General features: G+C 49.3%; 1 protein-coding gene across 2 annotated transcripts in view; it reads left to right on the plus strand.

The window, feature by feature from the left end:
- ARHGAP39 (Rho GTPase activating protein 39) overlaps positions 1 to 25832 on the plus strand; it is a 206587-nt gene that overhangs the window by 171906 nt on the left and 8849 nt on the right. For both annotated transcript variants that reach the window (XM_053395131.1, XM_053395132.1), the window contains 2 exons: positions 12558 to 12631; positions 25320 to 25519. In XM_053395131.1, coding sequence (XP_053251106.1) covers positions 12558 to 12631; positions 25320 to 25519 — 274 coding nt within the window. The remainder of the gene's footprint in view (positions 1 to 12557; positions 12632 to 25319; positions 25520 to 25832) is intronic.

Raw genomic sequence — 25832 nt, forward strand, 5'->3', positions numbered from 1 at the left:
GATGGGCGCGCAACCCCAGAGTCGGTCACGACTGGCCCGTACGGGCAGGGGTACCTTTACCTTTATATATATATTTCATATATATATGAAAGCGTTCTAAAGCAATGCTGACAGCAGGATTCTCATCCCTCTGTTTTTCCCTCTCTTCCGCTCCGATGTCATAACCATTAGGCAGAAACTTGACCCGCTGTCTATCCTGGCTATTTTTGGACCTGTCCTCCTCCACAGTATTCAGCAGATATTTCGGACCACGTTGTCCTGGAGTTGGAGGGGGAGAAGTGTTGCTGCTGCTTCCAGCTCAGCCCATTAAAAGTCGGATGGTTTTATTGCTAGCAGGTTCGCAGCCTGTCCTGAGCATTGCAACAGCTTCAGTTTGCTGCTCAGAGAGACCATCTCTCGGGGAACCGGTTGCACCGTTCGCAGGAACATAAAAGCCTGCTCCCCAGAGACTGTGAAAGGAGAAACTCTCCGCTCTCTGGCTTGATCAAAGAGGGCTGAAAAAGGAGTTTTTGTTTGGGTTTCCAGACCTGTGGGTGGAAGCTTGGAACAGGAGATGTTCCCACTCTTTCATTTTTTGAAAAACGAAAAAGGCCAGCCTGTTGGAGATCAGTAACCTTACCCTTCGTTCTTCACGTGGGAAGTCATTCCGGAGAAATAGTTTCATGTGCAAAGACCCAAAAGCTGCAGCGTAAGCGGAGGCAGAAGTCTGTCCTGAGCACAGGAACTTCTGCTCCAAGTCGGCTTCCTTGTCCTGCTCCCATAAGCCCCACTCCGTGCCCCCCAACAAGCACATCCCTGCTCCCCCCTAAGTCATAACATTCTGGGCAGTGGTCATGGTTTAAGCCTGTGGTTCCCTAATCTTTTTCGGGCCACTATCTCCTTGGTTCCATAAACACATTCCCAGTGGCCCCTATTCTCTAAAGAGGGGAACGGGAGGCGCTGTGGTCTAAATCACCGAGCCTCTTGGGCTTGCCGATCATAAGGTTGGCAGTTCGAATCCCCGCGACTGGCTGGGCTTCCATCGCTCTGTCCCAGCTCCTGCCAACCAAGAAGTTCGAAAGCACACAAAAAGTGCAAGTAGATAAATAGGTACCGCTCTGGGATCCACTGGGTTAAGCCCTAACCTGGAGTGGAAGAACCTCAGGGCCAGGTGTGGCCCTCCAAACCTCTCTACCTGGCCCTTGGGACTCTCCTCAGGCCATGCCTTTTCAAGCTGTTGTTTAGTCGTGTCCAACTCTTTGTGACCCCCTGGACCAGAGCACGCCAGGCACTCCTGTCTTCCACTGCCTCCCCCAGTTTGGTCAAACTCATGCTGGTAGCTTTGAGAACACTGTCCCACCATCTCGTCCTCTGTCGTCCCCTTCTCCTTGTGCCCTCCATCTTTCCCAACATCAGGGTCTTTTCCAGGGAGTCTTCTCTTCTCATGAGGTGGCCAAAGTCTTGGAGCCTCAGCTTCAGGATCTGTCCTTCCAGTGAGCACTCAGGACTGATTTCCTTCAGAAGGGAGAGGTTTGATCTTCTTGCAGTCCATGGGACTCTCAAGAGTCTCCTCCAGCACCTTCTCAAGCTACATGTCCCCAAGCCACAGCCTTCCCTTGCCAAACTCTGCACCTTCTTCAGGTGCTTTTATCTGGCTGCGATGGTGCCTCTTGTTTGCTTGGATGGAGAGGGAAGTGTTTGTCTTTGCAAAGCTCCAGTGTAGCTCACTGTAGAAACTGCAGAATAAGAATCGAATCCGCCCAACCCATGTTTCACCACTTGCCCTGCTGGCCTCCACTGGCATGCAGCCCTCTGAGACCTGCCCACAAGGGAATGCAACCCTCAGTGTGGCAAAGGTTCCCCACCTCTTGCATAAGCCATCAGGACAGGTGGAAGAAAGTCCCTCTTTTTTATATATACAGTGGTACCTCGGGTTAAGTACTTAATTCGTTCCGGAGGTCCGTACTTAACCTGAAACTGTTCTTAACCTGAAGCACCACTTTAGCTAATGGGGCCTCCTGCTGCTGCTGCGCCGCCAGAGCACGAATTCTGTTCTCATCCTGAAGCAAAGTTCTTAACCCGAGGTACTATTTCTGGGTTAGCAGAGTCTGTAACCTGAAGCGTATGTAACCTGAAGCATATGTAACCCAAGGTACCACTGTATACAATTTATTAATTTTATAATAACAAAACCCAAAAAAAACACACCACAATCAAAATTTTAAACCATACATCTTAACTGACTTCCCTCCACTCCCCCTCCTGGTTCCATCATTTTATACTTATTCATGCACGTCCATAAAATCTTAACTCTCCGATTTTAAAACCTTATTCATGTTGTTACAAGCGACCTTTAAAAGTTCAGCTAATGTAAAAGCCTACACACAAAGCTTGCAAAATATGCCTTAAACATTCCCCCCCTTTTTTTTTAAAAAAAGAGAACATTGTCCTTTTTCTTTCCAGGGTTTCAAATTATCTAATATGTCCTGCATAGTTCATTACTTGGTTTTGCAATTCTACTTTATTTTCTTTGGCTGTGGCTTCTTCTATAGGGATGGCGTCCACTCTCAGATGCGGGAACAAAGTCTTTTGCATGGCAAATCCATTAAGTTCTGTACCTTTCAAAATCATAGCTTCTGTTGTGTTTTTTTTTTAACAAAAGTCATTTTCAATATTCTCTTCAAATCTTTATATATCACTTCCCAGGCGGAAGAGAGTCCCTTTTTGTGCAATGCAGAGTTACTGTGGAATTCCCTCTGCCAGGAAAAAGTGACGGCCATCAAGCTGGGTGGATTTAAAAGAGGACTGGGCATTCTGGAATAAAATCCTAAAGGTTATTAATGGAATTTTTGAAGTGAAGCTTTCAATAGACTTTGATTTCATGACTGGGTATACTTGGAAACATGGCTATAGAGAAAGGTGACCAGTCTACCTTCAAAGCTATGATTATTAGTGGGAAAGGCAACAATAGCTTTAGGTTGGAAAGATAGAGAAAAATGGACAGTAGAGGCATGGAATGGTTATTTGTTTGAACTTATTCAGTCGGACATTGTCGTAGTCATGTCACAGGAAACAACGTGGAAGGTCAAGTCCACCACGATAAGGAAAAGATGGCACCCCTATCTTCAATGGATAAAAACTACTGGAACAAAAGACATTCGGTGGAAACTAAAGACGCTAGGCCCATGGCTGAGGATAACTGTTTGAACCCTTCCAATGGATATGGGGGGTGGGGGTGGGAAGGGAGGGAAAGGAAAAAATTGTACGTGAAATTTAAAAATTGGAAGGAGATAATATAATGTATGTAAAAATCCTGAACTCGAATTAAAATAGAATAGAATAGAATAGAATAGAATAGAATGTGTTGTTGTTGTTTAGTCGTTTAGTCGTGTCCGACTCTTCGTGACCCCCTGGACCAGAGCATGCCAGGCCCTCCTGTCTTCCACTGCCTCCCGCAGTTTGGTCAAACTCATGCTGGTAGCTTCGAGAACACTGTCCCACCATCTCGTCCTCTGTCGTCCCCTTCTCCTTGTGCCCTCCATCTTTCCCAACATCAGGGTCTTTTCCAGGGAGTCTTCTCTTCCAATGAGGTGGCCAAAGTCTTGGAGCCTTAGCTTCAGGATCTGTCCTTCCAGTGAGCACTCAGGGCTGATTTTCTTAGGAATGGATAGGTTGGATCTTCTTGCAGTCCATGGGACTCTCAAAAGTTTCCTCCAGCACTCCTTCATGTATCACTGCCTTGCCGTGGTGAAGGGGTGTGAATAACTCAGAGAAGCTATGAGCTCTGCCGTGCAGGGCCACCCAAGATGGACAGGTCATAGTGGAGAGTTTTGACCAAACGTGATCCACCTGGAGCAGGAACCGACAAGCCACTTCAGTATCCCTGCCAAGAAAACTCCATGGACAAAGACAACAGGCATATAAAAAAAACAGAATAGGACTGGGCAAATTCATGGAGGAGTAGAGGGCTCTCAATGGCTGTGTTCTGCCTTCTCGGTTGGACACAGCAATGCTTATGAATACCAGGAGGGGAGACTGCTCCTATGTTCGAATCCTGCTTCTGCGTTTCCCTTTGGTTGGCCGCTGTGAGAACAGGATGCTGGCCTCAGTGGGTCCCTGGCCTGACCCAGCCGTCTCTCCTTATGTCCTTACTGCTTTTGCATCTTGACATCTCCTCCCGGCGAGCAGCTTCTTCTTTCCAAAGCCACCAGAAATATTGCTGTTGTGCTGCTCCTGCTGCTGTTAGTCGCCATGCAGTGCTCCGAAGGCCCTTTGATGGAGATCCTAGCTAGACTGAGCACCGGGGACCCTTGTCTCTTCCTTTCTGGCAGATCTGGATCTTGCCTCTTCCCCAGCCCCTGGACACATCGATGTGTCAGCGTCGCCCAGAGATCCTAAGAAGCAGAGGAAGACAAGCGGAACAAACACGCCTTTGCCAAGACAGCCGGCACTGGGGGAGCTGACCCCTTCTGACCCTGCTCACAAGGAGACCTCCCTCGCGAGCTCCAGATTTGTTTTTTTCTGTGGGGAAGACGTCTGGAGAAAGAACTGTCCCGGATTTTCAAACGCCCGAGGAATTTTATGTGGTTCAGAGCAGGCGAGGTCTCTTTCTGCATTGCTTTTCCAGAGCAACGGTAGATCTGAGGCTAGGGATGGACAGAATCTGTATTCTCTCCTGCATGGAACAGACAGGGTTCGGGATATGGGGTGAGATGGCCTTTAGGTATCCTGGTCCGAAGGTGCACAGGGCTTAATGCACCTCTCCTGGTCTGCCCCGCAGAGGACCTTAAGGTCCATGAATAACCATAGTTTAGAGGTCCCAGGCCCTAAGGAAGCCAGACTATCCTCCACCAGGGCCAGGGCCTTCTCAGTGATGGCTCCGACCTGGTGGAATGCTCTGTCCCATGAGACCAGGGCCCTTCAGGATTTAACTTCCTTCCTCAGGGCCTGTAAGACAGAGCTATTCCGCCTGGCTTTCAATTTGAACTTTGCCTGATCTTTTATTCCCCTTCCTTCCCTCCCCCTCCCCTTTTTATGAAGATTACCTGCTCTGAGACCCCACAGCTAATTCTCCCCTGGCCTCCTTGCTGGCCCAAGTAGGACTAATTTAGCCAGCTAGCCCTGGTGATCATCTAATGTTTATTGGATGGATTTCCCCCCTAAATTGATTTTCGATTTGATTGTTATTCACGTTTTACACCGTATTTTATGCTGTTTTTTTGTAGCATCAATTAAGTGTTTTAAATATGTTGTTAGCCGCCCCGAGCCCGGTTTTCTGAACCGGGAAGGGCGGGGTATAAATAAAAATTTATTATTATTTATTATTAAACTTAGCTCAGTAGCTAATACAGCAGCTGCTGCAAGTCTTCAGAACTGGCAGTGGCGATAATCTGCCCCGGCGAGCAGTGTGTGTTAAACTGTGGAACTCCCTCCCACAGGTGATGGTCAGCAACTTGTACAGCTTTAAAAGAGAATTGGACAAATTCACAGAGATGGAGGAGAGGACTATTGGTGGCACCTGTAGCAATGCCAGTGCCGCCGATCGAAGCGGAAATTAAGAGCCCCGGCCTTGCCCAAGGCTTCCCTCGCCCTTTGTCATCTCGCTTCAGATCTCAGCTGTGCCTTCGGTCCCCATGAGAAAATTGAGAACTGGGCCACAACAAACAAGATGAATTTTAACAGGGAGAAATGTAAAGTATTGCACTTGGGCAAAAAAAATGAGAGGCACAAATACAAGATGGGTGACACCTGGCTTGAGAGCAGTACATGTGAAAAGGATCTAGGAGTCTTGGTTGACCACAAACTTGACATGAGCCAACAGTGTGACGCGGCAGCTAAAAAAGCCAATGCAATTCTGGGCTGCATCAATAGGAGTATAGCATCTAGATCAAGGGAAGTAATAGTGTCACTGTATTCTGCTCTGGTCAGACCTCACCTGGAGTACTGTGTCCAGTTCTGGGCACCACAGTTCAAGAAGGACACTGACAAACTGGAACGTGTCCAGAGGAGGGCAACCAAAATGGTCAAAGGCCTGGAAACGATGCCTTATGAGGAACGGCTAAGGGAGCTGGGCATGTTTAGCCTGGAGAAGAGGAGGTTAAGGGGTGATATGATAGCCATGTTCAAATATATAAAAGGATGTCACATAGAGGAGGGAGAAAGGTTGTTTTCTGCTGCTCCAGAGAAGCGGACACGGAGCAATGGATCCAAACTACAAGAAAGAAGATTCCACCTAAACATTAGGAAGAACTTCCTGACCGTAAGAGCTGTTCGACAGTGGAATTTGCTGCCAAGGAGTGTGGTGGAGTCTCCTTCTTTGGAGGTCTTTAAGCAGAGGCTTGACAACCATATGTCAGGAGTGCTCTGATGGTGTTTCCTGCTTGGCAGGGGGTTGGACTCGATGGCCCTTGTGGTCTCTTCCAACTCTATGATTCTATGGTTGCTTTGCAAATATTTGCCTCTCTGGCTGTTTTCTCTTTCTGCCCACCTCGCCTTTCCAGCTCTCCTAGTTGCATCCTAAAGGGAAAGGAATGTGATCTTGGCTGTTGAGGTAGGGAAGAGAGAGGCAGAGTGCTATGCTGATTGGATTTTACTATCCCAAAAGATCCGCAGTCTCTCTGCATTTTCCCACACCCCAGGAAGTCCACAGAGATCGCTTTGTGCAGCTGCCCTGCTGAGGTGGAAGAGCTGTCCTGGGGACTAATCCTCCGGGTGGGACTTAACTGGAGCCCCAAAGCTTCCATGGTAGCTTCCCCCTTTGTTTTTAAAAGGACCCACCCCATCCTGACCATTAGGACCCCTGACCATTAGGTCCAGTCGCCAATGACTCTGGGGTTGTGGCGCTCATCTCGCTTTATTGGCCAAGGGAACCGGTGTACAGCTTCCAGGTCATGTGGGCAGCATGACTATGCCACTTCTGGCGAACCGGAGCAGCGCACGGAAACGCCATTTACCTTCCCACCGGAGCGGTACCTATTTATCTACTTGCACTTGGACATGCTTTTGAACTGCTAGGTTGGCAGGAGCAGGGACTGAGCAACGGGAGCTCACCCCATCACAGGGAGTCGAACAGAAATTGTGCTCCAGCGGCGCAGCAGCAGCAGGAGGCCCCATTAGCTAAAGTGGTGCTTCAGGTTAAGAACAGTTTCAGGTTAAGAACGGACCTCCGGAACAAATTAAGTACTTAACCTGAGATACCACTGTACATTATTTACACAATGATCCCCACGTGATTGGCTATTTCCGGGATTCACCTGTAGGCCAATCAGATTGCGGATTCACTCCCACCTGGAGCTGGATTGGGTGGCTCCTGCGGACCAATCAGACTGCTGCATTCTGAATCCTATTGTTCTAGGACCAATCAGACTGCTGCCTTTTGGATCCTATTCAACTCAGTACATAACAGGGTGGCTAGCAGGTTAGGAGACGGGGCCAGCGCACTTGGCCATGTGACTTCTGGGAGTCAAAGGTCCCTGCCTGTTAGCTGCTGCTGCCGCCACATGGCATTTCTGATGCCCAAGATGCTCCTCTGTGAGCAAGGCTGTGTCTTTAATTGGATTACCAGTCCCAGGGGGACTGTGCGGCCAGCATATTAATAGCCACCCTTTCAGGAAGATCAGAGCTCTCTCTGGTCACATGCTCACAGCCCTCCAGGGTGACTTGAAGGTCACTCTGTGGATGGATTTTCTCTTGTGTGGGATTTGGCCGTCCGAAATCCATACGGGAATCTAGCCACAGTGCTTTCCGCATGCTGAGTTCGTGATCTTCCAGGAAACGACATTCCCAAGGCAGCTTCTGGGCCTCATTGCCCTGTTGGTTTGCAAGAATTTGGATAACCTGTTCCGATGATTGCATAGCTGGGTACCAGAGAATACAGAGCCCCTCTTGCATTATTTAAGGTTTCTCCACCATGAACTTACTGGGACGCGGATGGCACTCTGGGTTAAACTACAGAGCCTAGGACTTGCCGATCAGAAGGTGGGCGGTTCGAATCCCCGCAACGGGGTGAGCTCCCGTTGCTCAGTCCCTGCTCCTGCCAACCTAGCAGTTTGAAAGCACGTCAAAGTGCAAGTAGATAAATAGGTACCACTCCGGTGGGAAGGTAAATGGCGTTTCCGTGCGCTGCTCTGGTTCGCCAGAAGCAGCTTAGTCATGCTGTCCACATGACCCAGAAGCTGTACGCTGGCTCCCTCGGCCAATAAAGTGCGATGACCCCAGAGTTGGTCATGACTGGACCTAATGGTCAGGGGTGCCTTTACCTTTACCTTACCACCATGAACTTAAACCAATGTGTTTAATATTCCCAAAGGTTCTTGGGAATGATAAGGAGCTGGGGCTTTGCAATGAAGGCACAAAACTGCCTTTTTTGTGGAGGGGTATAAACTTACTGCTTTATTGAATTTTCATAGCAGGTAGTACAGAAAAAACCCAAAGAAATACATAGCAAAAATAAGTATGCAGGTTCCCTCCCTGGTTGCTCGCTTGTATTTTGGTTAAATTAGCATTAAGAACTGAAATCCGTCTCATACTATTGGGGCAGTCAACTCACTCACACAATGACAATCACACAGCGCTTGCCGTTCACAGCAACTGTCATTCGGACGCATACTACCTCCAGCAGTTCCCTCCTGTAGGTGCCTTGATAGAGTTCCGCTTTTACACGATCAGTAATTGGGCAGTTGTTAGCAAATTACTTCATCATAATTGGGGTCAAATACCATAGTGTTAACACTTCAAATGAAATCCCTTTGCATTTACACACAAAAATGAGCAGGTTGTGGGATCCAATCCTTTCCTGACATTTGCATTGCTACTCCCCCCCCCCCCCCGATTTGGTCATATACGTCGTCTTATTATCACATGGTTTCTCTAGTATTACCCGATATATATCTGCAGAACTACTCCTCTGTTTGCTGGGGGAGCCTCTCAAAACAAACAACCAAGTGAAGTTAGTGGCCTAGGATGTTGTTATCGCCCCGTTTTTCTTCATTAGGCATTGTGTTTGTTGTTGTTTAGTCGTTTAGTTGTGTCCGACTCTTTGTGACCCCCTGGACCAGAGAACGCCAGGCACTCCTGTCTTCCACTGCCTCCCGCAGTTTGGTCACACTCATGTTGGTCTCTTCGAGAACACTGTCCCACCATCTCGTCCTCTGTCGTCCCCTTCTCCTTGTGCCCTCCATCTTTCCCAACATCAGGGTCTTTTCCAGGGAGTCTTCTCTTCTCAGGAGGTGGCCAAAGTCTTGGAGCCTCAGCTTCAGGATCTGTCCTTCCAGTGAGCACTCAGGGCTGATTTCCTTCAGAATGGAGAGGTTTGATCTTCTTGCAGTCCATGGGACTCTCAAAAGTCTCCTCCAGCACCAGAATTCAAAAGCATCAATTCTTCGGCGATCAGCCTTCTTGATGGTCCAGCTCTCACTTCCATACATCACTACTGGGAAAACCATAGCTTTTACCATACAGACCTTTGTTGGCAAGGTGATGTCTCTGTTTTTCAAGATGCTGTCTAGGTTTGTCATTGCTTTTCTCCCAAGGAGCAGGCGTCTTTTAATTTTGTGGCTGCTGTCACCATCTGCAGTGATCATTGTGTTTAGTAATAGTAATAGTAATAGTAATAGTAATTTATTATCTGTACCCCGCCCATCTGGATGGGTTTCCCCAGCCACTCTGGGCAGCTTCCAACAAAGATTAAAAATACATTAAAATGTCACACATTAAAAACTTCCCTAAACAGGGCTGCCTTCAGATGTCTTCTAAATGTCAGGTAGTTGTTTTTATCTTTGACATCTGATGGGAGGGTGTTCCACAGGGCAGGAGCCACTACCGAGAAGGCCCTCTGCCTGGTTCCCTGTAGCTTAGCTTCTCGCAGTGAGGGAACCGCCAGAAGACCTTCGGAGCTGGACCTCAGTGTTTGCAAGGGTTCCAGCTGTGGTCGAGGGGCTTCAGGCGATGATGGCTGTAGCTGTGTGGCCTGGGGCTGATGGGAGTCTAGAACATCTGGAGAACATCTGGAACATCTGGAAGGGTAGCCTGTCCAGTGGTAGCTAATTAAGGTTATAGGTTTATAAAGTGTTTATAAAGATCTGTCTTAATCCAGGGCAGAGATGAGTTGAAAGGAAAGTACCGTATTTTTTGCACCATAACACTCACCTTTTTCCTCCTAGAAAGTAAGGGGAAATGTCTGTGCGTGTTATGGAGCAAATGCCCGCGGGTGGCGGGGGGGCGGGGTGAATGCCTGCGGGGTGGCGGGGGGGATCTGCTGCAGTCGTGAGCAGAGGATCCATGGTTCCCCTTCCTTCCCTCCTCCGTGGTTACAAAGCATGGATCCACATGGATCCTCAGGATTTTTGCATTGGGCTACTCCAAACTCACTGTCAGATCACATGTCTGTGGCCACAGCATGAACCACAAAAATCATATATCCACTATTTCGTTTAGAATATTTTTTTTCTTGTTTTCCTCCTCTAAAAACTACGTGCGTGTTATGGTCTGGTGCGTGTTATAGAGCGAAAAATACGGTAAGTGTTCACTGAAAGGTTGATTGCAATAAGAGCCAGTGATTTTCCTAGTGAGGTTTGCATATAATCTCAGGGTCGTGGGTCTGAGCCCCACGTTGGGCATTGCAGGGGATTGGACTGAATATCCCTTGTGCTCCCTCCCAACTCTACAACTGCAATTCTATGGCTTTACTCTCTCCCTTAAGTGTAATGGCTTTTTGTGAAGGTGCAGAGGGCGATCTGCAATGGATGCTTTAGTTGCGATACCTGCATGGTTAATGGGCAAAATTAGGCCGTAACTTTTATTGGTTACAGCATGTGAGTGGTATTGGCTTAGGCATTGGATGAAACAGCAATACAAGACTCCACCCTGCACAGCCGGGAGTCATATCAGGGTTAACAACCAGTGGGAGGAGCTTTTTGATGCAAATACAGTGATACCTCTGGATACGAACAGGATCCGTTCCAGAGTCCTGTTCGCATCGTGAAGTAAACGCAAGACGCGACTGCACGTCTGCACGTGCGCAGGCCGTGTTTCGCTGCTTCCGCGCATGCGTGTGACGTCATTTTGAGCGTCTGCGCATGCGCGAGCGGTGAAACCCGGAAGTAACGCGCTCCATTACCTCCGGGTCGCCGTGGAGCGCAACCCGAAAATATTCATCCTGAAGCTACTTCAACCCAAGGTATGACTGTACAACTGGGAGCTCCCCCATGACGTCACCGGGGGTCGTGCCATGGCCCTAGCCACCAGCAGGGCATCAGACAGGATCCACAACCACCGGATTCCTTTAATGGAATACCCAAAAGAGGAGGGGTAGATGATGGCCCATACCCAATCCTCCAACATAGCACACATATTCCAGTGCCTAACCCCCAATACCAGAAAGTTGTGGCGAGTTGCTACGAGGTAGGCGGAAAAACCAAGAGGCTGGTGCCAGTTTGCCAAATGGATAAAAAAGTCCTACCAGGCCCCTTGGGCAACCAAGGTGACCAACCGAAGTCCATAGCAAGGTCAAGATGCAAAAAGAAGCTGACCTAAGAGGGAGGGAGGGCGGGAGATCCGAAGAAAGCAGGAACAGACTGGGAGCTGAGCGCTACCGCGGCCGTTTAAATGCGGCTAGCCCCGCCCACCAGCCGGCCCTATTGGTCGGCCGGAAGGCTTGGCCGCGGCCGCAGAAGCAATCAGGAGCAGGGAGCCGAACACGCCTCCCTGCCACTCCGGGAAGCTGCTCCCGCTCCCAACCCCTCCCCTCTGGGAGGAGGAGAGGCCATGTCAGGGTGGGTTTGGTAATAACAATAATAATAACAATAATAATTTATTATTTGTACCCCGCCCATCTGGCTGGGTTTCCCCAGCCACACTGGGCAGCTTCCACAAAGACCAAAAATACACTAATATGTCATACATTAAAAACTTCCCTGAACAGGGCTGCCTTCAGATGTCTTCTGAATGTCAGATAGTTGTTTATCTCTTTGACATCTGATGGGAGGGCGTTCTACAGGGCGGGTGCCACCACCGAGAAGGCCCTCTGCCTGGTTCCCTGTAACCTCACTTCTCGCAGGGAGGGAACGGCCAGAAGACCCTCAGCGCTGGACCTCAGTGTCCGGGCAGAACGATGGAGGTGGAGACGTTCCTTCAGGTATACTGGGCCGAGGCCGTTTAGGGCTTTAAAGATCAGCACCAACACTTTGAATTGTGTCTGGAAACGTACTGGGAGCCAAACGTACTGGTAGCGGCGCTGGAGGGTTGGAAGGGTGGCAAGTGGCTTCGAGGGAGACAGCGAGTCCTGCAGGAGTCCGAGTGCCATTGCATGTCGCTCGCACGCGGTGTTTGCCGAGCTCACGGCCGGAGCAAGGGGTTCGCTGGAGGACTTGCTCTGCCAAGGTCCGTCTCGGGTCGCCGTGGCCGGAAATGAGCTTCTCGAAGGAAGGCTGAGAGAGGCTGGTTGGAAAAGGCTGCTCTGATGGCTTCTTCTTGAGGACGCTGCTGGGGTTTCTCCTGTCCGGGTCTCTTTCTTGTTAGGGTGGCCTTGTGGGTTGTCCTGGCTCTGACTTGCTGCTTTCTCTCTCTCTCCTCTCTTCTAGGGGTGGCAATAAGCACTTACGCCAAGTACTGTTACAGCAAGCTCCAGAAAGCAGCATTGACCGGCGCCAAAAAGGTACCTCTTCCTTTTTGCCTAGTTTTTGGGTGTGGATTTGATCTATCGATCTGTGAAATTTTGTTAGAGTATAAAGAAGAATACAAAGCTTTTCCCCCCTCAAACTAAAACATTATTCTAAACTTCTTATCAAGAGAAAGAGAGTAAGAAATAAAAGAGAAAATAATAATAATAATATTTTTTTAAAAAAGGAAAATAAGGTACTTCTGCTTCTCTATTTGCCAATTATATATATAAAGTAATTGTCCAGTAGCACCTTAGAGACCAACTAAGTTTGTTCTGGGTATAAGCTTGCGTATACCCAGAATTGATGCTTTTGAATTCTGGTGCTGGAGGAAACTCTTGAGAGTCCCATGGACTGCAAGAAGATCAACCTATCAATTCTGAAGGAAATCAGCCCTGAGTGCTCCCTGGAAGGACAGATCCTGAAGCTGAGGCTCCAGTACTTTGGCTGCCTCATGAGAAGAGAAGACTCCCTGGAAAAGCCCCTGATGTTGGGAAAGATGGAGGGCACAAGGAGAAGGGGACGACGGAGGACGAGATGGTTGGACGGTGTTCTCGAAGCTACCAACATGAGGGAGGCAGTGGAAGACAGGAGTGCCTGGCGTGCTCTGGTCCAGGGGGTCACGAAGAGGCAGACACGACTAAACGACTAAACAACAACAACATGCTTGCACACTTCTTCAGACAATAATGATGATGATGATGATGATGATGATGATGATGATGATGACATAAGACGAGCCTGCTTAATCAGGCCAGTGGCCCATCTAGTCCAGCCTCTTGTTATCACTGTGGCCGACCAGGTGCCCCAGTGGGAAATCCACAAGCAGGATCCAAGCACAAGAGCAACTCTCTCCTCTTCTGTGGTTTCCAGCAACTGGGATTCAAAAGCATTGCTGCCTCCAGCTGGGGAGGCAGAGCACACCCATCATGGCTAGCAGCCATCCATAGCGCTGTCCCCCACTCGCTGGATTGGGAAGACAGGCGTACTAATGCCAGTGTACTGGAAGAAGCAAAGATCACCAGTGTCAAAGCAATTATTCTTCGACATCAGCTTCGTTGGTCATGTTGTGCAGATGCCTGAGGATCGTCTTCCTAAGCAACTACTCTATTTCCAACTTAAAAATGGAAAGTGTAATGCTGGTGGTCAACAAAAGAGGTTCAAAGACTCTCTCAAGGCAAATCTAAACAAATGTAGTATAAACACTGACAACTGGGAAACACTGGCTTGCAAGTGCTCCAGTTGGAGAACAGCCTTTACCAAAGGTGTCATGGGCTTTGAAGACGCTCGAACTCAGGACGCAAGGGAGAAATGTGCTAAGAGGAAGGCACACTTGGCAAATCCACACCGGGATCAACTCCCGCCCAGAAACCTATGTCCCCACTGTGGAAGGACGTGTGGATCCAAAATTGGCCTCCACAGTCACGGTAAAGGGACCCCTGACCATCAGGTCCAGTCGTGGCCGACTCTGGGGTTGCGGCTCTCATGTCGCTTTATTGGCTGAGGGAGCCGGTGTACAGCTTCTGGTTCATGTGGCCAGCATGACTAAGCCACTTCTGGTGAACCAGAGCAGCACACGGAAACGCCGTTTACCTTCCCGCCGGAGCACTACCTATTTATCTACTTGCACTTTGACGTGCTTTCGAACTGCTAGGTTGGCAGGAGTAGGGACCGAGCAACGGGAGCTCAACCCGTCACGGGGATTCGAACCGCCTACCTTCTGATCGGCAAGTCCTAGGCTCTGTGGTTTAACTGACAGCGCCACCCACATACCTGTTACTTACGGACTCACTGTTAAAACCGTGTTTATGGAAGAAAATCTTACTTGGCTATGAGGGATTGCCAAAGAAAGAAAGAAAGAAAGAAAGAAAGAAAGAAAGAAAGAAAGAAAGAAAGAAAGAATAGCGGTGTCATCCTCTTCACTCCATGGTGTTGGAGAGGACGGAGAAGGGGCTTCTGAGCTACTGTCCCATCACATCTAGAGATGGGAGGAAGGGCTTGAAGGCCTCCTTCTGCAGACCAGGCAGGGTTCTTCTCCCACCCCCCGGAACAGGAAGAAGTGCTGAGACGTTGGCATTCTGGCTTCCTGCATCCTGCCATTTTAAGAAAGGGCTCCTTTCATAGCAGGAGAATACCCAGATCTAGCCAGCCTGAGGCTCCTTTGTTAGGGAGAGACCCACAAAGAGGTGGAACCACAAAGAGAGCCTTTCACGGGGAAGCTCCCCCCGCTGACCTTTCCGCTTGAGCCTGAGTCAAGGAAGGAGAGAAGCCGCTTAAAGGGCAAGACAAGGGCAGCGGGTGAGGAGGAGACGCCGGAAGGTTGGCCCAGCCTTGAAGAGCTGGTGCAGCACTGTGGGGCTACATCCGGACTGGCCTTGTTTCCCTGGAGCTGTTCTAGATCCAGCAGGTTCTTCTCATGTTCTTACAGGTAGTACTACTCTTGCACAGCTCCCGTTTGTAGCTCTAGAGAACGCCGTGCTTGATTACTCCCTAAGTTAATGAGTGGAAAGTGCAATTGCCCCCGCATGTTCCTTTGCAGGGGTTCAACACAGGCATGTGTGTGTGTTTGTACACACACACACACACACACATATATATATATACACACACACACATACACACTAGGGTTGAGCGATATCTGGTTTTCAACATTGTGATATATCACCCACTAAGCATCACGATATATCACAATGACTGAAGCAGAAATGCCGGTAGGGAGAAGAATTGGCTGGCTTCATGGTTTTCCCCGCATTGTGTTTTTTTTGCATATCGCACAGAAACACACGTCATGATTTGTGATACACTGCCAGGCCGAAAAATTATGAAACAGGTATCACGGTGCGGACTTCAAACCAGTTTTGGATGATATATATCGCCCAGCCCGAAGACACGCTTCTTTTTCAAGTTGCTTCCTTAGTTGGTTAGATTTCCCCCTGACTTTTAAGAATTTGCAGGTTTTTCAAAACTCCGAAACAAGTTGAACTGCAGTGAAGAATTTAGCATCGTCACAAAGCGCATATCTGAACCCATGTGCATGTCCAGCACTCAGGCCTTTCCCAGCACACACCACTAACAGCTTTAGGGGATTTTGCTTGCGTTATTAACATGCATTTGTCATGAATATGTGTTTGCCCTTTAACCTTATGCCACCTCCAACCATAGCTGTCAACGTTTCCCTTTTTCAAAGGGAAATTCCCTTATTCCGAATAGGATTCCTCGCAAGAAAAGGGAAAAGTTGACGGCTATGCCCCCAAGCCAAGTCCTCCCACAAGAGGAATAAAGGAAGGTTGGCTTATTGCAAGAAATGAAAGTGGCAGAATACAGTGGTATCTCGGGTTACATACGCTTCAGGTTATATACGCTTCAGGTTACGGACTCTGCTAACCCAGAAATAGTACCTCAGGTTAAGAACTTTGCTTCAGGATGAGAACAGAAATCGTGCTCCGGCGGCACCGGGAGGCCCCATTAGCTAAAGTGGTGCTTCAGGTTAAGAACAGTTTCAGGTTAAGAACAGACCTCCGGAACGAATCACCGTATTTTTTGCTCTATAAGACGCACCAGACCATAAGATGCACCTAGTTTTTGGAAGAGGAAAACAAGAAAAAAAATATTCTGAATTCCAGAAGCCAGGACTCCCACTGCCCTGGCTCCCACTGCTCGGGAGAGGCTGCGCACGGCTAAGCCAGAAGCTGCGCTGCAATCCCGCTGGCTGTCCTGGCTTCTGGCTTAGCCATGCGCAGCCCCTCCCCGGCAATGGGAGCCTTCATCCCCTGACCGGGAAGAGCTGCGCCAGTGTGGTGTAGTGGTTAAGAGCGGTGGACTCGTAATCTGGTGAACTGGGTTCGCTTCCCCGCTCCTCCACATGCAGCTGCTGGGTGACCTTGGGCCAGTCACACTTCTCTGAAGTCTCTCAGCCCCACTCACCCCACAGAGTGTTTGTTGTGGGGGAGGAAGGGAAAGGAGAATGTGAGCCGCTTTGAGACTCCTTAAAGGGAGTGAAAGGCGGGATATCAAATCCAAACTCTTCTCTTCTTCTTCTTCTGCGTTCGGCTAAGGCTCCCCCAAGAGCTGCGCTCCCTTTAAAGAGCGCACAGAGTGTGTGTGCGGCTCTTTAAAGGGAGCGCTGACAGAGCCTCCCACCTGCATTCGCTCCATAAGACGCACACACATTTCCCCTTACTTTTTAGGAGGGGAAAAGTACGTCTTATAGAGTGAAAAATACAGAAAGTTCTTAACCCGAAGTACCACTGTATAGAGGTGCTGTTGCCACAGTATCCATACCTTGACATGAAGAGTAAAAGAAGGATCCCTGTCCAGGGGCGTCTTACCCATAGAGGCTAGTGGCGTGGGGCGCCAGGGCGCCAAGTTCTGGAGGGTGCCAGGGAAGAGGCGGAGTCTGGACATCAGCTTGCCGCCCTTGCCTGCCTCCGCCATGTCGCGCTGAAGCAACACTGCGCCCGGAGCCTCTGTCTACTGTGTCCACCATGGCCCGAAGCGTCCAGCTGAGCCAGGAGGCGTCGAGTCCAGCCTCTGGCTCTTCCCCACCGGAGGAGCCCCCCTCCAGCCACTGCCCGCCTCCTCCAGCCCCACCAGCAGCGCCGTCCTCCCTAAAAAACTCTGGGAAACGGGGAGCGCCGGAGGGAGCTTTGCACCACGGCGCCGGATATGTTTAAGACGGCCCTGTCCCTGTCAAAAGACTGAAGAGAGAGGGGGAGTGTGACATTTGCCACTGACCCATACTAAAAGGAAAGCAAGAAAGGGATGGGTTTATGTGTCCTGAAGAAAAGCCGAGTGTAGTAGTAGTAATAGTAATAGTAATAATAATAATAATAATAATAATTATTATTATTATTATTATTATTATTATTATTATTATTATTATTATTATTTATACCCCGCCCATCTGGCTGGGTTTCCCCAGCCACTCTGAGCGGCTTCCAACACAATATTAAAATGCAGTAATGCATCAAACATTAAATGCTTCCTTAAACAGGGCTGCCTTCAGATGTCATCTAAAAATCTGGTAGTTATTCTCTTTGACATCTGGTGGGAGGGAGTTCCACAGGGTGGGTGCCACTACCGTGTCAGGCTGGCCCTAAGAACATAGATTGAAAAGGGAGTCCATGGTGAAGCTTTGAGAGCGAACCAACCATTGAAAAGTTGGGGTTTAAGTACTGTACTTTAAGTGCTGTTTTGAGCCAATATTAGGAGATCAAGAAGCCTTCCAGGACACGATCAGGATAAGGCTCAATAAAGCTCACTGATTGTGTGTGTGTGGGGGGGTGCTTTTTATATCAAGGTTTGCCAGCTTTTACTCAGGCCTTGATCTACAGGAAAATAAAGTTTTGGGAAAGTTCAGATTGGCACGGCGCCAGGGACTTTCCTTCTCGCCTCGTCCGTTTGAGCTACTCAGTCTCAAGACATTCTGAGCCACACCTGCAGCTCTCGGGCCTCTTGAACTGCACCTGTTGAACAACGGCACACTCGTTTACAACAGACGCCCACAAGAGGGTCTGCAAGGAACTTCCGGCCCCTTCCTCGCCACAGCTGTTTCACGCTCCCAGTTTGCTAAGCTCCTTGCAAGGGGCGGCAGAACAGAAGATGATGACTCACTTGATCTCCCGCTTTCATTAGGACAAATGGCTGCGGCTCTTGTTTTTCCTCACGTTGGCAAGGCGGCCGGTGGGGGAAGATTGGGGGGGGGGGGAGAAGGAGAGAACGTGGTCTGCAAAAACTCGGGAGACATCTGGAGAAAAGAGGAGAGCGAGATGGATCACGTTCGTTCAGGCCCAGGAGAAGGAACCGCTCTCAATGGCAGCTGGGTAGGGGTCTGTTCCGGATTCAGGGCTGTGAAGTCTGAGCGTCCACAGAATCTACTTTCATTTTATCGCATTTGCATCCCACTTTTTCTTCCACGAAGCTCAAGGCGGCGTGCATGGTTCTTTCCCTCTCTGTGTTATCTTCACAACAACCTTGGGAGGTAGCTTAGGCAGAGAGACTGCGGCTGGCCCAAGCGTCACTCAGTGAAGAGGGGGATTTGAACCCTGGTCACCCAGGTCCTAGTATGGTGCTCTACCCACTAGGCCACAACTAGCTCCCCAAATGTCTCACAATGAACAAAACGGGTACAGTGGTAGGACAAACACCAACCTTTTCTGCCATTATTACTAGGCGATACATCGGTTTTGGACCAGCCTTTGCTGCCCTCTGGTTTTTTTGGACAAGAGCTCCTATCAGCCCCGGCCAGGTTGCTAGTGGCTGAGCCGTACTTAATTTGCATAACATTGCAGAATCCAGGATTCTTGATCGCAGAATTTTAGGCCACAACCCCCTGCTCCCTTCTGAGTCACAGAAATAACTCGTAGGATCGCTCCGATGATATGCAGAAAATTCCCTGGGCAAGGTGGCAACTGTGTGGCTGTTTGCACGGCCATGGGGGATACAAGAGGCTTTTGTCAAAGGCAGTTGCTGTGCCATATTTGTGTGTGTGTTTGTGTGTGTGTGTGTGCGCTTGTGTGGAGGGGGAGAGAGAGCAATTCGAGACCAGCAGGAATTAGCACCCCGTGGACCTGAAATCAGGGCAGCTCCTCTGCCGTTTTCCCCCCAGAGGTAGTGTTTGCAGCATGCAAAGGGTTAAAGCAATGTGTGCTCTCTTGAAATGCCAGGGATGCCTGTCTTTCCCCATCAATAATGGAAGAGGATGAAATTTTAACTAGAGCCGAATGTTGGCATGTGGGCCTGGCTGGGCTGGCGGACGAGAGGAGCGGTGCGAGAGCAGGAGGGGGCCTCCTTTTGCGCAGACCCACCTGCTCCCCCGAGGAGCTTGCTCTCGCTCAGCAGTTCCGAAACCTTTTTGGACCCTCTCCTGCTTCGCTCTCTCATCCCCAGTGCCTTATAAAAAGCATTATTCAGCAGAGTGTTTTCCCCGGCCCACTAAGGAAGGCGATAACACAGTTGAATTCAGAGCAGTGGCAATGATTTGGACAAAACCCAATTCACACTTATTTAGTTGAATTCTGGAAAACCGATGAACTGGCAGTGCCAGCTTTTCAAAGTCTAATAGTCGTTTGCACCTCCAGCGCCCCCTGCCGCCCTCTTGCCCCTTAGCAGCCACCCTGGTAATCCCACTGCCTGGTGGGTGTTGCCAGCCCCTTTGGGGAAACCATTGATCTAGGTCTTTCGCCACCATCTAAAGGGGGCACCGCCCCCTAAAACCTCCCAACCCCAAAGAGTCGGACGCAGGAGACCCCAGGGCTGTGATTCTGCTTTTGGAAGGTGAGAAAGGCTCTACCTGTTCGCATCAGGACAACATCCCTCTTCCACGGATGTGGTCCAGGCCACACATTTTGTGTCCTGCATATCCGTGTGGGTGCATGGCTCACAATTTCCTCCTCCCTGACCTGGAGGAGAAGTATTCATGTGAGGAATGCTGGTGGGACAGCCGCTCACGCAGCCGCTGGGATCTTCTGCACCTGGGCTGGAGGGGCAGCCTGGGGGTGCCAGTCCATGAGGGTCCAGTGGCGCACTGTCCCTCCAACAGTCTGCTCCCAGCCAGTCCCCACCTGCTGCCAACCAGCCCAGGGGGTCGTCCTGCCTGTCGGCTTCCTCCTCCTTCGCGTCCAGGAGGAAGAGACAGACAAATTTGGAAGTAGCAGACTCCAGTTGTCTTTTGCTCTGCTGCCCCCTACTGTTGACCTCCTTGTGCTCTGCCCTACCAGACTGTCTCCCAAGGGCACCAACCAGTTGGCAGGGACGCAGGTGGCGCTGTGGGTTAAACCATTGAGGCTCTTGGGCTTGCCAATCAGAAGGTCAGCGGTTCGAATCCCCGCGACGGGGTGAGCTCCCGTTGCTCGATCCCTGCTCCTGCCAACCTACCAGTTCGAAAGCACGTCAAAGTGCAAATAGATAAATAGGTCCCTCTCCAGTGGGAAGGTAAACGGCATTTCCGTGCGCTGCTCTGATTCGCCAGAAGCAGCTTAGTCATGCTGGCCACATGCCCCGGAAGCTGTACACCAGCTCCCTCGGGCAATAAAGCGAGATGAGCGCCACAACCCCAGAGTCGGTCACGACTGGACCTAGTGGTCAGGGGTCCCTTTACCTTTACCTTTACTGTCAGCCTCCCTGCGCTCTGCCCTACCAGCCTGTCTCCCAAGGGCACCAATCAGTGGCAGGCAGTGGCAGCCTCTCCTCCGAATGATTAATTTCTCTGCCTGTGGTATAAACTCTAGCAAAATGAGGACGAAAATTCAGAAGGACTCTTTCTGACTGCAAGAGCCATTCGACAGTGGAGCAGACTCTCACGGAAGGTGAAGGCTCTCCTTCCTCAGAGGTTTTGAAACAGAAGTTTTTGGGGGGCACCTGCCAGGGGTTACCGGTATTTAGCAATGATTCCTGCACTGCTGGGGGTTGGGCTAGATGACCTGGGGTCCCTTCCAACGCTACAAAATTATTTTTAAAATAATAATAATAATAATGATAATAATAATAATAATTTTATTTATACCCCTCCCATCTGGCTGGGTTTCTACAGCCACTCTGGGTGGCATACAGCATATATAAAATGTAAAAGCATTATTATATACACAGGTTTTGAACGACCTACATCCAGTACGTTTCTGACCACAATTCAAAGTGTTGGTGCTGACCTTGAAAGCCCTAAATGGCCTCAGTCCAGTATACCTGAAGGAGCGTCTCCACCCCCATTGTTCAGCCCGGACGCTGAGGTCCAGCGCCAAGGGCCTTCTGGCGGTTCCCTCACTGTGAGAAGCCAAGTTACAGGGAACCAGGCAGAGGGCCTTCTCAGTGGTGGCACCCTCCCTGTGGAACACCCTCCCACCAGATGTCAAATAGAAGAACAACTACCAGACTTTTAGAAGACATCTGAAGGCAGCCCTGTTTAGGGAAGCTTTTAATGTTTAACAGACTACTGTATTTTAATACTTTGTTGGAAGCCACCCAGAGAGGCTGGGGAAACCCAGCCAGATGGGCGGGGTATAAATAATAAATTCTATTCTATTCTATCCTCCATTGCTGCCATACACACCCTTATAAGCAGCCAGTTTCCACTCCTTGACCTCGCTTTCCGTCCTTGCCTCCTTCTGTTCACGTGGACTGTGTTGACCCCTCCCTGCATGAGAGTGTTGCCCTTACTCTGTCACCCTGGAGGTTTTGCATCCATGCAAAAGATGGCCTTGTTGTTTATTCCCTCCTCCAGCAGCACCCTCTCCTCCCCGCCCTTCTGCAAAGCGGCCCTTTCTCCTCTTCTGAACCAGCCTTCCCAGCTCCCTCTTCCTCCTTCCTTCCCGGTGCACTTCTGCCCCTCTGTGGCCGAAGGCTGGATGGCTGCGGAGAGAAGGCTTTTCTCACACACCTCAATTTGGAGTGTGCTCACGGAGCTAATAATTGCAGAATCGTAGAGTTGCAAGTGTCCCCAAGCATCATCAAGCTCAACCCCCGTGCACAGCCCGGGGTGGGACTCGAACCCATGACCCTAGGATTAAGATTCTTGTGCTCTTCCAAGTGAGCTATCCCAGGTACATTGCAGATTCTCAAAGAGTTTTTTTTAAAGGGATGGGTGAAGATGCTGGGTTGGCCATTGGCTGCCCTCTTTGAACCTCTCCCCAAGACCTGCTTCTGCTTCTGTTTATCTATTTGCACTTTGACGTGCTTTTGAACTGCTAGGTTGGCAGGAGCAGGGACTGAGCAATGGGAGCTCACCCCGTCGTGGGGATTCGAACCGCCAACCTTCTGATCGGCAACTTCTAGGCTCTGTGGTTTAACCCACAGCGCCACCCGCATCCTTCCCAACAACTTACTAAAGTGTTAAACAGGCTCCTGGCATCTCCCGCTGTTTCGTGAGTCTCTTTGAGTTGGGGAAAAAACAACCCACTCCAAACCTACTAACAACTTCAATAAATAAAACTAATAAAGGCAAAGGTAGCATACATAGTTGCCTCCCCCTCATTTTATCCTCGCAACAACCCTGTGAGGTAGGCCAGGCCGAGAGAGAATGACTGGCCAAGGCCACATGCAGTGAGCTTCATGGCCAAGCGGGGATTCGAACCCCAGTCTCCCAGGTCCTTTGTTGTTGTTGTTTAGTCGTTTAGTCGTGTCCGACTCTTCGTGACCCCCTGGACTAGAGCACGCCAGGCACCTCTGTCCTCCACTACCTCCCGCAGTTTGGTCAAACTCATGCTGGTAACCTCGAAAACACTGTCCCACCATCTAGTCCTCCATCGTCCCCTTCTCTTTGTGCCCTCCATCTTTCCCAACATCAGGGTCTTTTCCAGGGAGTCTTCTCTTCTCCTGAGGTGGCCAAAGTCTTGGAGCCTCAGCTTCACGATCTGTCCTTCCAGTGAGCACTCAGGGCTGATTTCCTTCAGAATGGAGAGGTTTGATCTTCTTGCAGTCCATGGGACTCTCAAGAGTCTTCTCCGGCACCATAATTCAAAAGCATCAATTCTTCGGCGATCAGCCTTCTTTATGGTCCAGCTCTCACTTCCATACATCACTACTGGGAAAACCATGGCTTTAACTATACGGACCTTTGTTGGCAAGGTGACGTCTCTACTTCTCAAGATGCTGTCTAGGCCTGTCATCTCCCTTCTCCCAAGAAGCCGGCGTCTTTTAATTTCGTGACTGCTGTCACCATCTGCAGTGATCATGGAGCCCAAGAAAGTAAAATCTCTCACTGCCTCCATTTCTTCCCCTTCTATTTGCCAGGAGGTGATGGGACCAGTGGCCATGATCTTCGTTTTTTTGATGTTGAGCTTCAGACCATATTTTGCGCTCTCCTCTTTCACCCTCATTAAAAGGTTCTTTAATTCCTCCTCACTTTCTGCCATCAAGGTTGTGTCATCTGCATATCTGAGGTTGTTGATATTTCTTCCGGCAATCTTAATTCCAGCTTGGGATTCATCCAGCCCAGCCTTTCGCATGATGAATTCTGCATATAAGTTAAATAAGCAGGGAGATAAAATACAGCCTTGCCGTACTCCTTTCCCAATTTTGAACCAATCAGTTGTTCCATATCCAGTTCTAACTGTAGCTTCTTGTCCCACATAGAGATTTCTCAGGAGCTGCTAAGCCATCACTAGCTTGCAGATTCCTTGCTTGAGCGTTTCCACCTGGCTGAAATGTGTCCTGGAACTTTGAAAAAGGTTCCCCATGCCTGGCTAGCGCTGTTTCCTCCTTGTCCTTTCCTATTCCTCTCTGACCCTTTCCTGGCTCCCTCGGTGTCAGGATTCTAGACTGCAGCCAGGCAGGCGTCACGCGAGGGATGCAGGTGGCGCTGTTGGTTAAACCACAGAGCCTAGGACTTGCCGATCAGCAGGTTGGCGGTTCGAATCCACGCAACGGGGTGAGCTCCTGTTGCTCGGTCCCTACTCCTGCCAACCTAGCAGTTTGAAAGCACGTCAAAGTGCAAGTAGATAAATAGGTACTGCTCCAGCGGGAAGGTAAACGGCATCTCCGTGCGCTGCTCTGGTTCGCCAGAAGCGGCTTAGTCCTGCTGGCCACATGACCCGGAAGCTGTACGCCGGCTCCCTCGGCCAATAAAGCGAGATGAGCGCCGCAACCCCAGAGTCGGCCATGACTGGACCTAACGGTCAGGGGTCCCTTTACATTAGGCGTCATGCGAGAGGACGAGATGGTTGGACAGTGTTCTCAAAGCAAGAACATGAGTTTGACCAAACTGCGGCACGCAATGGCAGACAGGAGTGCCTGGCGTGCTCTGGTCCAGGGGGTCACGAAGAGTCGGACACGACTAAACGACTAAAGAGCAACAACAGGGCATCATGTGTCTCCAAAGAGTCCAGCATGTCAAGGGCACCGTTAAAAGCGCCTGGGAATTATAGGGACAGAACTACCTAAATTGTATAAAAAATGATTTATTTTATTTTTCAAATTTTTTTATTGGTTTTTCAAATTTGTAACAAACATAAACAACATAAAAGAAAAAAACATTACAATATAAAAAACAAACAAACATACAAACATTTATCCTAACTATTATAATCATACTTTTATAACCATTATTAAATGACTTCCTCAGATCCCTCAAGATGAGTTTCCTTGTGGCTCATTGTAGCAGTTTTCCAATACCAATTTCCAATAAAATTAACTTAATCAATTAACATCTTTCTTTCTTATCCTATTCACTTATATCCATAATATGATTATTATTAAATTGTATAAAAAATGATTTATGTACACGACTACAGCGGCAAGAATGTTACTTGCTGCAAAATGGATAGAAGTCCCAGCAAAGGAAGAAACTTACGGAATATTCAGAAATGGTGAAACTTACTGGAAGAATAAAAAATCAAGATAAACTTTTTATCAAAGAATGGAAATGGTGTATTGAATATTTAAGGATAAATTGTAGACAGATAAAAACACTGGCAGGGTTATTGTAATAACCTACAGCCATACAAGAGTATATATATTTGAGAAACAAATGAGTAAGTTAATTTGGATATGCAGAAGATATTAAAAATAAATTTAAGGAACTGCAGAAAGAGGGGGAAGTGAAATGTATATATCTGAAAAGTATGAATAAAATTTTAAAAGAAGAAGAAGAAGAGAAGCGTCATGATTTGGTCGCATCCTGTGTTCCAGTGCCCAGGTGCACCTCTCTGAGCTGGGTCTTGGGCCTCCGCTCACACCGACCACCTTCCCTTTCAGGGCCTGAAGAAGCCAAACATCGAAGAGATCCGGCACGCCAAGAACGCCGTCTTCAGCCCTTCCATGTTCGGCAGCTCCCTGCAAGAGATCATGAACATGCAGAAGGAGAGGTACCCTGACCGCCAACTCCCATGGGTGCAAACGAGGCTGTCGGAGGAGGTGCTGGCCTTGAACGGAGACCAGACCGAGGGCATCTTCAGGTAAGGCCCACCTTGCCCTGGGGCAGTGCCCTTGGGGCACACAGTTGAGCCGGGTTCCAGTCTGCTGGCTCCTTTAGCAGTTACCGTATTTTTGCTGCATAAGACGCACTTTTTCCTTCCTAAAAAGTAAGGGGAAATGTGTGGGCGTCTTATGGAGCGAGTGCAGGGGAGAGGCAGGCAGGAAAAGCGCCCAAGAGCCGCACACAAGCTCCGCGTGGCCCTTGCAGGCTTTTCCTCGAGGAGGGAGAAGGGAGAATATTTTTTTCTTGATTTCCCCCTCTAAAAACTAGGTGCGCCTTATGGTCCGGTGCAC

The sequence above is a fragment of the Podarcis raffonei genome, chromosome 7 (assembly GCF_027172205.1).
Source record: "Podarcis raffonei isolate rPodRaf1 chromosome 7, rPodRaf1.pri, whole genome shotgun sequence".
Taxonomy (NCBI): Eukaryota; Metazoa; Chordata; class Lepidosauria; order Squamata; family Lacertidae; genus Podarcis; species Podarcis raffonei.